Source organism: Pyrus communis, chromosome 12 (genome assembly GCF_041283825.1).
Source record: "Pyrus communis isolate YQ-2024b chromosome 12, ASM4128382v1, whole genome shotgun sequence".
Classification (NCBI taxonomy): domain Eukaryota; kingdom Viridiplantae; phylum Streptophyta; class Magnoliopsida; order Rosales; family Rosaceae; genus Pyrus; species Pyrus communis.
This window is the reverse complement of record NC_142576.1, coordinates 7,089,204-7,102,360: the sequence shown is the minus strand read 5'-3', so window position 1 is coordinate 7,102,360 and position 13,157 is coordinate 7,089,204. Positions and strand designations below refer to the sequence as shown.

The window sequence follows — 13,157 nt, the reverse complement described above, 5'->3', positions numbered from 1 at the left end:
ATGACGGCCCCCCAGCATAAGCTCCAGGCATCTGCAAGTTGTGAAGCTCAAAGAGCTTTTTCTGAAACTGGGGTAAACAGATTTAGTAATCTTCCAGTTGCTGTTGCTCATCATATTTTTTCCTTCCTCGATTTCGAAGGCATAACTCGAGTGGGTGCAGTGTTCAAAATATGCAGAAAATTTTACTTATCAGCTCCAGTAGTGATTCATGCAGTGCTTGCGCATTAGCTGGAGATTCTGTCCAACCAACCCAGAGAAGAATCTTTGTGGTGATCGTTTTAGTGATGTTCATTTTCTAGTGCTCACGTGGATTCAGAATGCAGTTAGGTGTAATGTTGAAGAGCTTGATCTTCATTTTGTGAACATTGTGCCTCCGTTGCCATCTTGTATCTTTCATGCTCAATCTTTGCGCTCTCTATCAGTGGACTTGAATTGGAAGATTTTTAATGCACCATCCCTATCCTTTTCCAGTAATCTTCATTACTTGGAATTGAGAAGAGTGAAAATGTTAGACGAGGATGTTTTCAAATGGATCACATGTTGCTGCAAATGCATTAAGGAGTTACATCTTAGTTTTATAGAAGATATACAAAGTATCATCATTGAAAGTACGTCTTTGGAATCCTTTTCTGTTTTCGTTATTTGTCAACTCCGCCATCTTAATATTTCTGGTGAGAAACTTGAAAATTTAGATATAGAATGGATTTATTCTACATCAACATGGAGCAAATCCTTGAACATTTTTGCTCCAAGTCTTAAAAATTTGAAATGGAAAGGCACATTGACGTATATCCAAAATCTGGGAAATTTCAAAAGTTTGAAAAGAGTTCAGATGTTGATTTTCGATCCTCGGAACAATAAGTTTGACAAGGTATTTGGGATTCTTAGCAGTATATGCTCGGCAAAAGTTCTTACTATAAATAAGAACACCATCGAGGTATAGTCGGTTAGAATTTGTTTATTAAGCAATTTGCTAATGTAATTTAGAAGCATTTTAGGTTCTGGTCCACTTTCTAAGAATTTTTCTTGAATAACTTACAGGCTCTGTCCAAGGAAGGTTCCGTGCCAGCACCGATATTTGATAATATGCGTAACTTGAGCATACATTGTGAAAACTTGAATGATGACCTAGTTCCTGGAATGGTCTCTCTTCTTCGGGGAATGCCTAATCTGAATATTTTGTACGTAAGGACTTCCCCTAGACCGTTCCTGTTCACTCCCAAAACAGTAAGTTCGAGTCCGTGTTGCCTATTGATTTTCGTTTCAGGCGCACGACGCACATATTTTCCTTGTGGTAATTTCTATGGACATTTTGGTTACTTATCGCCAGCAGATCAGTTTTGCAAGTTATATTTTTGGTAGTTTTAAATTAATTCGCTTTATGCTTGTTGCCTGTTGTATATTTTCAGTCAACTGGCATTGGTTTGGACTATACTGGAAAATGCAAAACCTTGCTTTCATAGATCAGCTTAAGGAGGTAACCATAGAGCATTCCCATGGGTCAAATGAAATCGAGTTTGCAAGGTATATCCTCGCGCATGCGCAAAATTTGAAGAAAATGGTCATTGCTCTTTATAATGAAGATGCGTAATCACAAGTTGTTGCAGAAATGGTGAGTAGAAGCAAGATGATTTCCACTGCCATAGTTTGCACCAGTGTTCTAAAAGTTCCCGTCTAGCGCCGCCTACGCGCTAGGTACCTGGCCACCGTCACAATTAATCAATAGGAGTTTAAAAGATAAGAAAAGTGCCTAGACTTGCATAAGCACCCGCCTAGGTCGCGACTTTCACTTAGACAAAAAATTGATAATTTTATTTTTTTAATAAATTGTAGGAGACTTGGATACGTAAATGAACACTCATTATACCCTTATTTCCCATGCTTTCAAAATGTTCTAGTACCTTATAATTCATGTCATTCTATTTTACAATTTATGTAACCTAATACAATTATGTATTTTATTTAAATATAAGTAGACATTTATTTATATGTTATCTAACAAATTTAACTAAAACTAAAACACATGCCTAGGTCCCGCCTAGACGCCTAGTCGCTAGACCTCTGCCTATCAGCCGACTAGCGTCTTTTAGAACCTTGGTTTGCACTGTGGCATCCGGACTGACTCTTACACAACCTCAGATTCCGAATCGAAGGCATAATATTGGAGCAGACAAAGGGTTTTCTCGCATCTAAAAGGAAGTCTTTGAAATTTTGAGAGAAATTTATGTATGCCCTTAATAATTTTTACCAGTCGAAATGAAACTCAGAGAACATGTAAGACTCAACTTCTGGTATAAACTCAGCATTAGATTACAAAAACTCATGGCACTTTGACAGGACATTTCTGCAATATCTCTCAAACACCACCTCCTTGCAACTTCACTCAAACCTACATTGTCTTGCAAGGAACAAAATAAAAAAAAATTCAACCACACTCAGACGCCTCGCCTTAGCACTCTCGTGACCTTAACCCAAAAGGAAATTCAAAAAAGGTATTAAATGAGAGAAGACAAATCAACTTAGCTTCTTCTTCTCCAAATCCTCGTGTTGAAATCTGTTTACATACTCATAATCTAGTTTAACGTACAACTGCAGCAATTTCCGGTACCCCATCATGACATATTTGTCCACGTAATCTTCACACCTCTCGTAGAGCGCTGGAACTGTTAGAACGATTGCAAGACCTGCCATACAAGGGAAGCAAAAACATAAATCAACTGATTAAGTTTACAACATGTGAATCTGGTGATGTCTTCGATCCAAATGGAAATGAAACTTTAAACTTACTGGTGTAGCTCAAAGTAAGAAAATCAGTCAAGCCACCAACAAGGTAAATCACCAAGAGGGATGCAGCTACTTTGAAGAATGACCTTGAGTCCTTTCCCAGAGAAATATCTTGGAAAGCCGAGAGCAAAGCGTTTACATGAATGCGGATGAAAGATGCCATTTCGTTTACCATTTCTTCTGATAAATGCAATTTAGGCAGGGGAGGAGCTGGTCTGTTCACAAAGTAGAGAGCGGCAAGATTGTAGCACATTTTGTATGTTGACACATAAACATATGCTATTTATTCCAAAATTTAAGAAAGTGTTCGGATAACATCAGCAAAACATGAAACATCTTGAGAAAGAAAAAAAAAAACTACATACCAGGATGTTATGTGTTTTTCTTGTAACGAAATAATCAACTGATTTAACCACATAATTGTTACAATTCAGGAAAAGAAGCAACGGTTTTTTCGTTTACCGGTTAAGAATGGCAGCAGATTTAGCCCAGAGAAAGAGAGTGGTCATGAGGAGGAGGAGAACACTTGAGCCAAGTGACAGCAGAGTGTAACCAGACTTCTCAAACACCACCCAAACAGATAAAGTTACTAGCAGTATCCCCAAAGTCACATTTTTCTGCCTCCACAGAATCACATCTGCAACTGTAAAAACCACAAAAATCACATCTCAACCGGATCAAGAATTTGTTAGGAATTATAGATCAAATGTAAATAATCCCGCATTGGAAGGATGATAGTCATCTCCCTAAACTTCACCGAGACTTTTTGTGATAAACCCCACACACCTGAATGAACAATGCATCCTTACTGGATACAGTATAACACCATAAATCAAAGTGAAATTCAACTTACATTCATAAAGTTTAAACTTAACTTCGAGAACTCCAAGATACTGGATTACAATTTTAATTACTACTTTAATCACAGTTTTAATCAAAATAGTGGTATGACGAACAAATCTGACTTACCAAGACCTCCTCCAAGGATCTCATGAAGTGTTCTTTTCCTGTTGAACAACCTTTCAGATGAAGTCATTTCCAAAATTTAAATCCTGGAATTCCAGTTCAGATCCAACACTCAAATAAAGATGTTGGCTTTGAGTTTTCAGAGGATCCTTAGTAAAAGAGGAGTAATGGGTTCCACGTATGTTATTTATGTTTATATATATGTTATGTATGTGTATATACGGATGAATGTTAAAAGGTGCGAGTGGTGGTGGTCAGACAGTCATAGCTTCCAGCTGAAAAGCGTCTTCTCATGGCTTTTTCGAGTCCGGATCTGCTGTTCCCGAATCCCCTCTGATCACCCTCTGCTCGCTCTCTGCTGTTGACAAGTGTCCTTTGGCATCACATCAAGTTAACAACGTTAACGTTTGTATCTATCTACTCGATGTTGATCGGCGGTGGGTGGATAGGTGAGGTGAGATTTTGGTGGGAACGATTTTGAACAGACGAGAGGCGATGAGGAGCAGATGGGGTTTTTCAAGTTTTTCTTTTATTTTTTTGTTATACAATTGTTATAATATCGGTTGTTTTTTTCAAAAAAAAAAAAAAAAAAAAAAAAAAAGTTGATGGCCTGTCCTTAATTCGTGCATACAACCAACGATATATTCTCCTCTTCGTATATCTCTAGTCACGAGCAGTGACGATATACATTCCCCTCTTCCTAGGTCTCTAGTCACCTGAAGAGCGGTGTAGAGAGGAATGTATCGCTCGTGAACAGCCAAGAATCTCCCCTTCAAAAACTACCCCCAACAGATGAAGCAAGAAACTAGACCTTTGAGAAAATGTGACAGAAACTAAATCCTAATGTCTTGAGCCTATAAGAAGCATTTATAAAATGAAAGATATGTAATCCATTGGAAAAAACTGGGAGGTTATTTTTTCAAGTTTATACAAATTGAGTTGACGAAAGTATAACAGAGTTGTATATGCGGCAAAGTGCGATGACTTTGCGCCAAGGATTGTAAGTCAACTGTGTAACCTGACATCAATGATCCTCAACCGGTAAACAAAAAATCTAAGAAGACGTATACTTTTCTTTTCTCAATCAATTTTCTCTTGGCTGCCTGAACTTTCATTCTGAGGGTTGCCAGTACTGATCTGAGGGTTGCCACTAATGTTCTGAGGGTTTACGATGCTGTTCTGAGGATTGTCAGTGCTGTCTTGAAGGTCGGTGTTGTTCTGAGGGTTGTCGTTGCTGTCCTGAGGGTTTCCAACACTGTTCTGAGGAATGTAAGTGATGTCTTGAAGGTTTCTGGTGTTGTTCTGAGGGTTGTCGATGCTGTCCTGAGGGTTTCCAATGCTGTTCTGAGGATTGTCAGTGATGTCTTGAAGGTTTCTGGTGTTGTTCTGAGGGTTGTCGATGCTGTCCTGAGGGTTTCTGCTGCTGATCTGTGGGTTTCTGGCTTGAGCACGGGCAATGGATGGAGTAGAATCCAAAAGACTGGCAGCTATAGCAGCTTTCAAGTCCTCATCTTCCATTTCTGAAAGCAAATCTGCTTCCTCATTTGATAGAACTTGTGCCGAAGATTGTGGATTCAAATCTGTTCCCTGAGGTTCAGCATTTGTGGAGTTGCAGGATTTAGATATCCTCTCAGCATCTTCAGGTGAAAGCCACTGCCCGTAACCATTAGAAGCTTCAGAGGATGAGATGGGACACTCTTTTGGGAAGTTTCCTCTCACCAGGAAAATGCTCCAACCAGAGCCTTTTAGTGTGTCCAGATAGGCTGAAAGGTAAAACTTTGAGAGGTGCAATGGTGCCGCATAAAGACTGTCGAAATTATACCACTCTCCACTCACTTTCCGGATACAAAACCAATGGTCCTGCAAATGACAGATAAATGCATTTTCAAGCTCAGGATCAATCTGGGCGGGCTCAGCAACCGGAGAATCAAGGGGGATGACCTGCAGATCCCAAACCTCTAAAGCCTTTTGTAGAACCTGCAAATGAAAACTTCAATGGTTTGCAAGTTATGGAAATGCTACAATCTCTTGTGGAGCAAAAGTCATGGTCGAAAATAATGAAACTGCAATCTGATGTTACATCAAAGCTTAAAAAGTGAATTAATTAAAAAAGAACCAACTACATACTTGTTTATAACCACTAACTGATTTATTCGGCAGCAAAACAAGATTAGGAAATTCAGTACAAAGCTAAATTACCAATATATCAACTCACTCTGGAATCACACCCAGCAAAGTAAAATGCTACAGAACTAAAAATATTTCCAAATTTGGTAATTACAATTTTGCAAATGAGAAAATCCGAAGGAAAATCTAGTTCAACGTAATAATATATAAAACAGTACAGATAAAAGAACCTAATTTAATAGCTCATTTTGCATTTCCATGGTCATAACATCCACAAGATTTATCGTCAATTAGGGTAACGACAATCTGCTCAGGCTGGAGGAAGTTGTACTCTCCATGGGTGTATCAAAACTTGTTAACTAATCATGAAGTCTAAAGCATCACTTACTAGCTTGCATTGATGAAATAAACTAACATGATAACATAAAGATACCCCTGGGGGAAGCCCATTTTCCACCAGAGATTTGTGACTGGGAGACACGGTACAGGCAGACACGGTAAAGACCATGGCAAAGCAAAGTGTAGGTAGTATTGGTACTCTTAAATTCTTCGTGCAAAGTCAAATAATAAATCTGAAAAGCAAAGAATAATGAATAATTCAGTTTGACTCACCAAAGCATCGTAATGACATCACCTTCACCATTCATAGACAACTATGCTCGCAAATTCTTCTATCGCTCATTTAAAACATCCCATATGTATACATATGCATTTTATACACACACGCGCGCGCACAAACACACGCATACATAGGGGAATAATCAAGTGTGAATCCCTTCATCCAAGTTAGTCTTACTAAAATACTGGTGTGGCGTATTAGCATAAGAGAAATGCTAAGGGGACACTCTCAAAAGTGGGACTTTCTCAAAAGTGGGACTCTCCATGGACTCTTTGCCACCTCATGTTTTTGGCACAATGTTTTATAATGTTGGCCTGGGAATGACGTTAAACTATGAGGTGGCAGAGAATCCACTTTTGAGAGAGTCCCCTTAGCATAATACAGAGTCATCATTGCCTCTCAAACATAGACAGTTGATACCACGAAAAATGACAAATTTAGATATTCTAATCCACCAAACATGTGGCCACACACACATGAAAGCAAACAACTAATCATACTAATCAATGATTGGGTCCTTTGGTATACATGACCGCAAGCACACACATGGAAGCCAATAACTAATCAGAGTAATCAATGATCAAGTCCCGTGGTACTGCCACTCAGCTGTTACTATCATCTCCAGTGAGAAACAAACACATGACAAGCTTTGCTTGATCAACGATTGATCAAGGCATACATCCCACGGAAAGCCATGCCAAGACCAACCTCAACTAAAAAAGGTGCCAGTTAACATGAAATTCCAGAATTTCTTGCACTCAAACAACAACAACAACAAAGCCTTTTCCCACTAAGTGGGGTCGGCTAAGAATAAAATTACCACACCACTCCTCTTATAATTATCTAAAGGTTCAAGAAGCACCTAATCAATCTCAAGACAAGAAAACCCAAATGGAAAGCATCATTTTCTGCAAACACCGAGCCCCATTCGTGAGCTATTAACAAACAGAAAATCATATAACAAAAGACTTCTTCTTTTTTTTCCTCCAACTAGCTCAAATGTTAAATTCCAAAACGCAATAACCAAATGCAATAAGGATTCATATATCACTGAATCAGGACGATAAAATCACAGACTAACTCTGTAAAAAGGGTTCCTAATTGTACACATTTAAGTTATAGTGAAAAATGAAGAATGAAAACAATGTCGATACTTCCAAACAGAAAAATCGAAACTTTGCTTAAATAAGGGAGAAAGAATAGAAATTTGGGGATTGGAATTGGGACCCGACCTGAATACTGAAATCGCCGTCCAAGGAGACGTTATGTGACTCCTCGGAGAGGAAATCACCGGCGTGGGAGCCGCCCTCGACGAGCATCATCTGCCGCTCCTTCCGATCGAGATCGGAGGCGAGCGCCGCCAAATCGAATTCAGAGAAGAACGGACCCTGCAGCACCGTGTTCACGCAATGCACCGCACAGAGCTTCGACTCTTGTACCTCGTGGTACAACATCCCTCCGTTGCTCGCCCCTTCCATCTCAGAAAAAAAAAAAAAAAATCCCCAAATTACAAAAGAATAAAAAAAAGGAAATGAAAACCCTAGATTCTTAGAATCTTTGCCTCTGAGACGAATTGAGGAGAAATTGGATGTGAATATTTGAGGGAGAAAGCTATAAAAGCAATGAAGAGCAACAGGAAAGATTCCAGTTTTGCATTTTTAGCTGTGACGAGAGCCTTTTGGTGAGGGACCACGTGCTTGAAACGTGTAAAGGCGCGAAGACGAGGTTCGTTTCGCTCTGCCTTTTCATTTATTTATTTATTTTCTTACTCAAAGTGGGAAGCAATACCTATCCAATCCAGTTCAACGTTAGAAGAGCGCCCAGGTACACAGTTACTTTCTACTTTTGATTTAGTTAAAAATCGTATTAGAGACCCCATTTTTTCTCTTTTAATATAAATAACATCGTTGGTTCAAAAAAAAAAAGTCAGCTAGTGTTATTCACGTATATATTTTTATTTCTTATACATCTTTGTTAATTTTTTGTCATTATCTTATTCAATTTATTTTATTCGACGGTCAAAAATTAAGATTGATGTTTGAAAAATAAAAATTGGTGTGTGGATAGTATTACCGTAAAAGTAAACTACCAACACTTTATGAATCAACATTTATTTATGGAAGTAATTTCCGCACCCTTTTTTAACCTTTTTATTTTTGAAAAAGCACTTGTCTCACTTAAATTTCATGATTTTTGTGGCTAATTATATTTTACATCCTATAGGTGTGAAGTGATTTTTGAAATAGACATCTCTAATTTGAGTGTGTAATCCCCAAGGTTTTGAAAATTGTATCCATTTACATTTTTGTCTTTCTGAAATTTGAATGTCTAATCTTGCATTAAATTGATGAGTTTTTTTTGTCAATTTGGTACAAACACGTTAGCCCATATGAGGATCTCAAGATCACCACGTCATCAATTCAATGAATTATCATACAACCAATACACTAAAGGTACAAACTTTCAAAAAAAAAAAAAAAAAAAAAAAGAAGAATTATCGAGTAAAAAGTCAATCATTCGTTCAATAGATGGATTGGGATGAAGTATTATTGACCCGACTAAAACAAACCTACCTCACTTGAATATCAATAATGCTTAAACATACATTAGATACACACACACATACATATAATTTAGGAGTTATTAAATGCACTGTACTTCATTTTAATAAATGAAATTCAAAAATTAACTAACATGCAATAAGCTTACAATACCCAATTCATATAATTTAAAGAACATGAATTTTGGATTATATGACACTCATACAAAAATTAGGAATAAGAAAGAAAGCAACTAATACCACCCCATGAAACCCCACAGCCTAAAAATGGTGTGTGGGGTTGGTTTACCCATTTTCTTGGGCAACAATGTGTTTCAACGATTCCAACCCAATGCCAACCCGAATTTATTGGGTTAACCAACAAGTTGTAATCCAACTCGACCAACCCACCCGATACCCACCCTACTATCTAGATAACATTGTGTATTGGCAGCCATTCTACAACAATAACAAAGTCCTATTTCACTAAGTAGAGTCTGTATGATTGTATCAAAGAAAGAAAAACAAAGGCTAATAAAACAAAAAAAATACTATCATTCTATTCAGTTCGAAATCTCTCTCTCTCTCTCTCTCTCTCTCTCTCTCTCTCTCTCATACAAGCAGATCATAATGGTTCCTGCCACTGTAGAGGAGCCTCACAACCTTTCTGGGCTTTTTGTTTCTAGAACCTTTGGTAAACTCGCTTCCATATTCTGCAATCGGAATGAAACCAGAACCCAGTCCACCATTTGTATGCTGCAAGTTATTTGAACCAACAGATCACAACTAAAACACTAAGTAAATCTCACTATAAATCCGATTAATTGAAGAGAAAACGCGCTGCTAAAATACATGTATAAAGCACACACTAAGCAAATGTGCATTGCTAGCGATTCTTAATGGAAAAATATACCTCATGCTCTGGTATGTAAACAGTGATTGGCTGCCCACACAACTTTGACAGCACCTGCAGTATTGAGGAGGGTGATCGGTCACACAAAACACGCAGAGATAGAGAGAGAGAGAGAGAGAGAGAGAGAGAGAGAGAGAGAGAGAATTCAACACTCACCTAAACTACTGCAAGAAACGAATTACAGCAACAAATATGAGAAGTCGTATTTTTTTCTAACCTACTCGACAAGAAATAGCATTTGGTTTAAAACATCAACTCCCACCATACGGATAATCTCCTACCGGGGACCAATAGCCATTAGTTGAAGCCTAAATTACAGTAATTAGTTAACTTAGGATACCACCTAAACAAAACTTGATTGATAATATCTAAAGCTGACAATCCAGTGATACTATTTATAATACATAGAGTGACAAAGTGTTAGAAATAAAAGAGTCTGATCAAGAAAACTGACCAGCAGCTCAGACTCTCCTCCCCAGAAATCCGGTCTATTGATGCGCTGGCAGTAACTGCAGAAAGACATTTTCAAATATAGGAGATTAATTTCCATTATAACGACATGCTAAAGCACCTGCCAGAACAACAAAACCTGATACAACTTCTGTAATCACGAGGAGAAAGATAGAGGTCTACCGTTTTAAGGACTCATCGACAGTGATTGCCACCAAAGCAGGTTCATACTTAGGGCGCTCTTCCTCATCTTCGCATATAACCTCTTTCACAGCCATTCGTAGTTCGTCTATGGATTCACAGTAAGTTACTCAGTCATGCTCAATTGCCACCAAAAATCGTAAGAAAAATCTCCAAGCCAAAACTTAGTGCAACCTAAGAGACCAGTCCTAAACATTGTCCTTGCAACCATTTTTAGAGCATTTCGATATCATAAATTCAACAAAATTTGACAATTGCTTTCATGACGTCCATCAAATAAGTTCTAAATTCTTGAAATCCACATTGAAATCGAGAACTTTTATGTAGAAAATCAGCATATACCTGCATCATCTTTCTCTTGCCTTGGGCTAAGAGGAACCCCTCTATTCAAAGCCATTCCCTTCACCTGAATAAATTTTAAAACTTTGAGAGAGAGAGAGAGAGAGAGAGAGAGAGAGAGAGAGAGAGCTCAAAATTTTAGTTTTAGCAGACGCGGTTATGCCAGTTGGTCAGGAAATTTACTTTTACTGGTTGTAAGTCTGAAATGTAAAAAATCTCAAAATACCAGAGCACGAAATAGACAGCGCCCGTCGCCGGTAACTTTCTGAACCGAAAAGCGTTCAACTTTCTTCATCGCCGACGATCCTCTGGGGGCTTAATCCTTATGAAATTAAACGAAAATTATAAAACGGTGAAATGTTGAAAAATAGAGCGGGAAATTACAGTGGCGGTCCGATTCTAGCGAAGAACCGGTGGCTGTGGTCCCCGAACGCGGCCGTTTGGTGCGACGGATAATTGGAAGTTGAAATTGAAAGCACGGGGGAGGAGGCGAGCTCGAACCGAGCAGTTCCATTCCTCAACTGCTCGAGAACTGACTCCGCCATGGAAAAAGCTGCTCGGGGAGACGACCGTGGATGGAATGTGAAGGCTGAGACCGGATAAAACAAATGCGTGGGGTTTGAAACGGCGTTGTTAGATAGGGAGACTTGGCCGTTCGTTCGGTAGTTTGGGCCTAGGCTTTTGAATTTTTCTATGCGCGGGTAGCCCAGTCCCGCCTATAAACAGACTGGGCCTAGGCTTTTAAATCGTTTTCCTCGTTTTCCGAATTCAAATCTTCTGTGCTCATTTTATACGTGGTCTTTGTTATTGATTGACATGTATTAGGTTTATAAAAATAGAGTGAAGGAGGATTTAAAATGTGTTAATCAATGATAGATACTAGGAAAACCACACACAAAATGAGTGCAAAACTTTATATCTTATTCTCCTCCTTATATTTTTCTCCAATTATTACTTGTATCGTTGTTCATCTAATTATGCGCTTTTATTTTAAGATCACCTTTACAAAAAAAAGAACCATCAAATTATAGATTACTTTGACCTACTTTGTTCTAGTAAGATTTGCGCTTGAAAACCAGTTGAAAACCTCAAAGCTTTGACAATTGTAATTTGCAATTTTGTTCAATTTCATGTACGTTGTTAATGTTAAGAGCAAAAAATGGACTTTGTATATGTTTATAAATAATTCGGCTACTTTTCGTATTGTCAATTGGTTTTATAGTGAAATCTCAACTTTTTTCATGGTACCAGAGCAAGTTATCCCATGTGCGAAGCTCAATGACCATACGTGCTTCATGTCACCTAATTGTGTTATTCACATGTTAGGTTTAAAATTTCGACACACGTAAGAAGGCATGTGAGAGTATTAATCTTAGATCTAGAAAGTAATTAAAATACTCTTCATATTGTCAATTAATTTTATTATAAAACCTCAATTTTTTAGAGTTAAATTAAAATGGCCCCAATGGCATGGCACCGTCTACCAACCAACAACCTAATAACCTAACAATGATAAGAATTAAGAGGGAGTTTCCAATATTTTCCACTCACGTCCCTCCATTTCGGCATTGCCTACTAATTTGGATTTTGGAGGGGCCGGCACTATCTGCTCCATCTTCTTGTCTTTGTTTCATGAAATTTTACACTGTTTGGGGTAGTTTTAAGAATGTTCGCATGGGAAGCACTTCTGCATTGATTCATTACCTAACACTGCATTGCCCATTATTTACAAAAAGAGAAATGGCCTCTCTCAAAACGAAATTTTTGTTACCTCGTACTTTTGACATATTATTTTATGATATTGTCATGAAAATTAATGTTAATTTCTGAGGTGTTAGAAATTTCATAAAAAATCTCATTTATGTACCCATTGTACCGTCTACTAATAATTCTCCAATGAAGGGGTTTAATTAATTTAATAAAAGATATTAGGAGTGTACCCCTATGAGATTGAACATTGAGGGCATCGAGCCCAAGTCACGTGCACGCAAGAGCCAGAAACACACACGTGCCTGGACGAAGAACCAAAGGGTCCATATCCTTTGACTCCTCTCCCTCCCCTCAACAGAGACACATTCTCTGCCATCCTATTTTTCATGTTTTCTTATTTGTAGAGTCACGGCTAAAACACATTAATATTTTATATTGTTATTCTTTTTTATCTTATTATTTAAAAAAAAAAAATAATATAAAATATTAACATGACTTAACGTGACCAA

The 13,157-nt window shown here is 38.0% G+C and overlaps 3 protein-coding genes and 1 pseudogene across 3 annotated transcripts; 1 reads left to right on the top strand and 3 right to left on the bottom strand.

Annotated features, from left to right (window-relative positions):
• LOC137744288 (putative F-box/FBD/LRR-repeat protein At4g03220) lies at positions 1-1,678 on the top strand (annotated as a pseudogene).
• Positions 1,679-2,286: 608 nt separating this feature from the next.
• LOC137744170 (reticulon-like protein B12) lies at positions 2,287-3,933 on the bottom strand. Its single transcript, XM_068484038.2, has 4 exons — positions 3,754-3,933; positions 3,247-3,427; positions 2,788-2,999; positions 2,287-2,684 (listed from the first exon to the last, which is right to left on the bottom strand). The coding sequence occupies exons 1-4, from the start codon at positions 3,818-3,820 to the stop codon at positions 2,515-2,517; spliced, it is 630 nt and encodes a 209-aa protein (XP_068340139.1). The 5' UTR covers positions 3,821-3,933; the 3' UTR covers positions 2,287-2,514.
• Positions 3,934-4,616: 683 nt separating this feature from the next.
• LOC137745236 (ataxin-3 homolog) lies at positions 4,617-8,255 on the bottom strand. Its single transcript, XM_068485150.2, has 2 exons — positions 7,729-8,255; positions 4,617-5,727 (listed from the first exon to the last, which is right to left on the bottom strand). The coding sequence occupies exons 1-2, from the start codon at positions 7,972-7,974 to the stop codon at positions 4,831-4,833; spliced, it is 1,143 nt and encodes a 380-aa protein (XP_068341251.2). The 5' UTR covers positions 7,975-8,255; the 3' UTR covers positions 4,617-4,830.
• A 943-nt stretch (positions 8,256-9,198) lies between these two features.
• LOC137746155 (OVARIAN TUMOR DOMAIN-containing deubiquitinating enzyme 3) lies at positions 9,199-11,624 on the bottom strand. Its single transcript, XM_068486236.2, has 7 exons — positions 11,323-11,624; positions 11,165-11,246; positions 10,942-11,005; positions 10,582-10,687; positions 10,403-10,457; positions 9,949-10,002; positions 9,199-9,791 (listed from the first exon to the last, which is right to left on the bottom strand). Exons 1-7 carry the CDS (start codon positions 11,481-11,483, stop codon positions 9,648-9,650), a joined length of 666 nt encoding a protein of 221 aa, XP_068342337.2. The 5' UTR covers positions 11,484-11,624; the 3' UTR covers positions 9,199-9,647.
• Between the last annotated feature and the right edge of the window lie 1,533 nt (positions 11,625-13,157).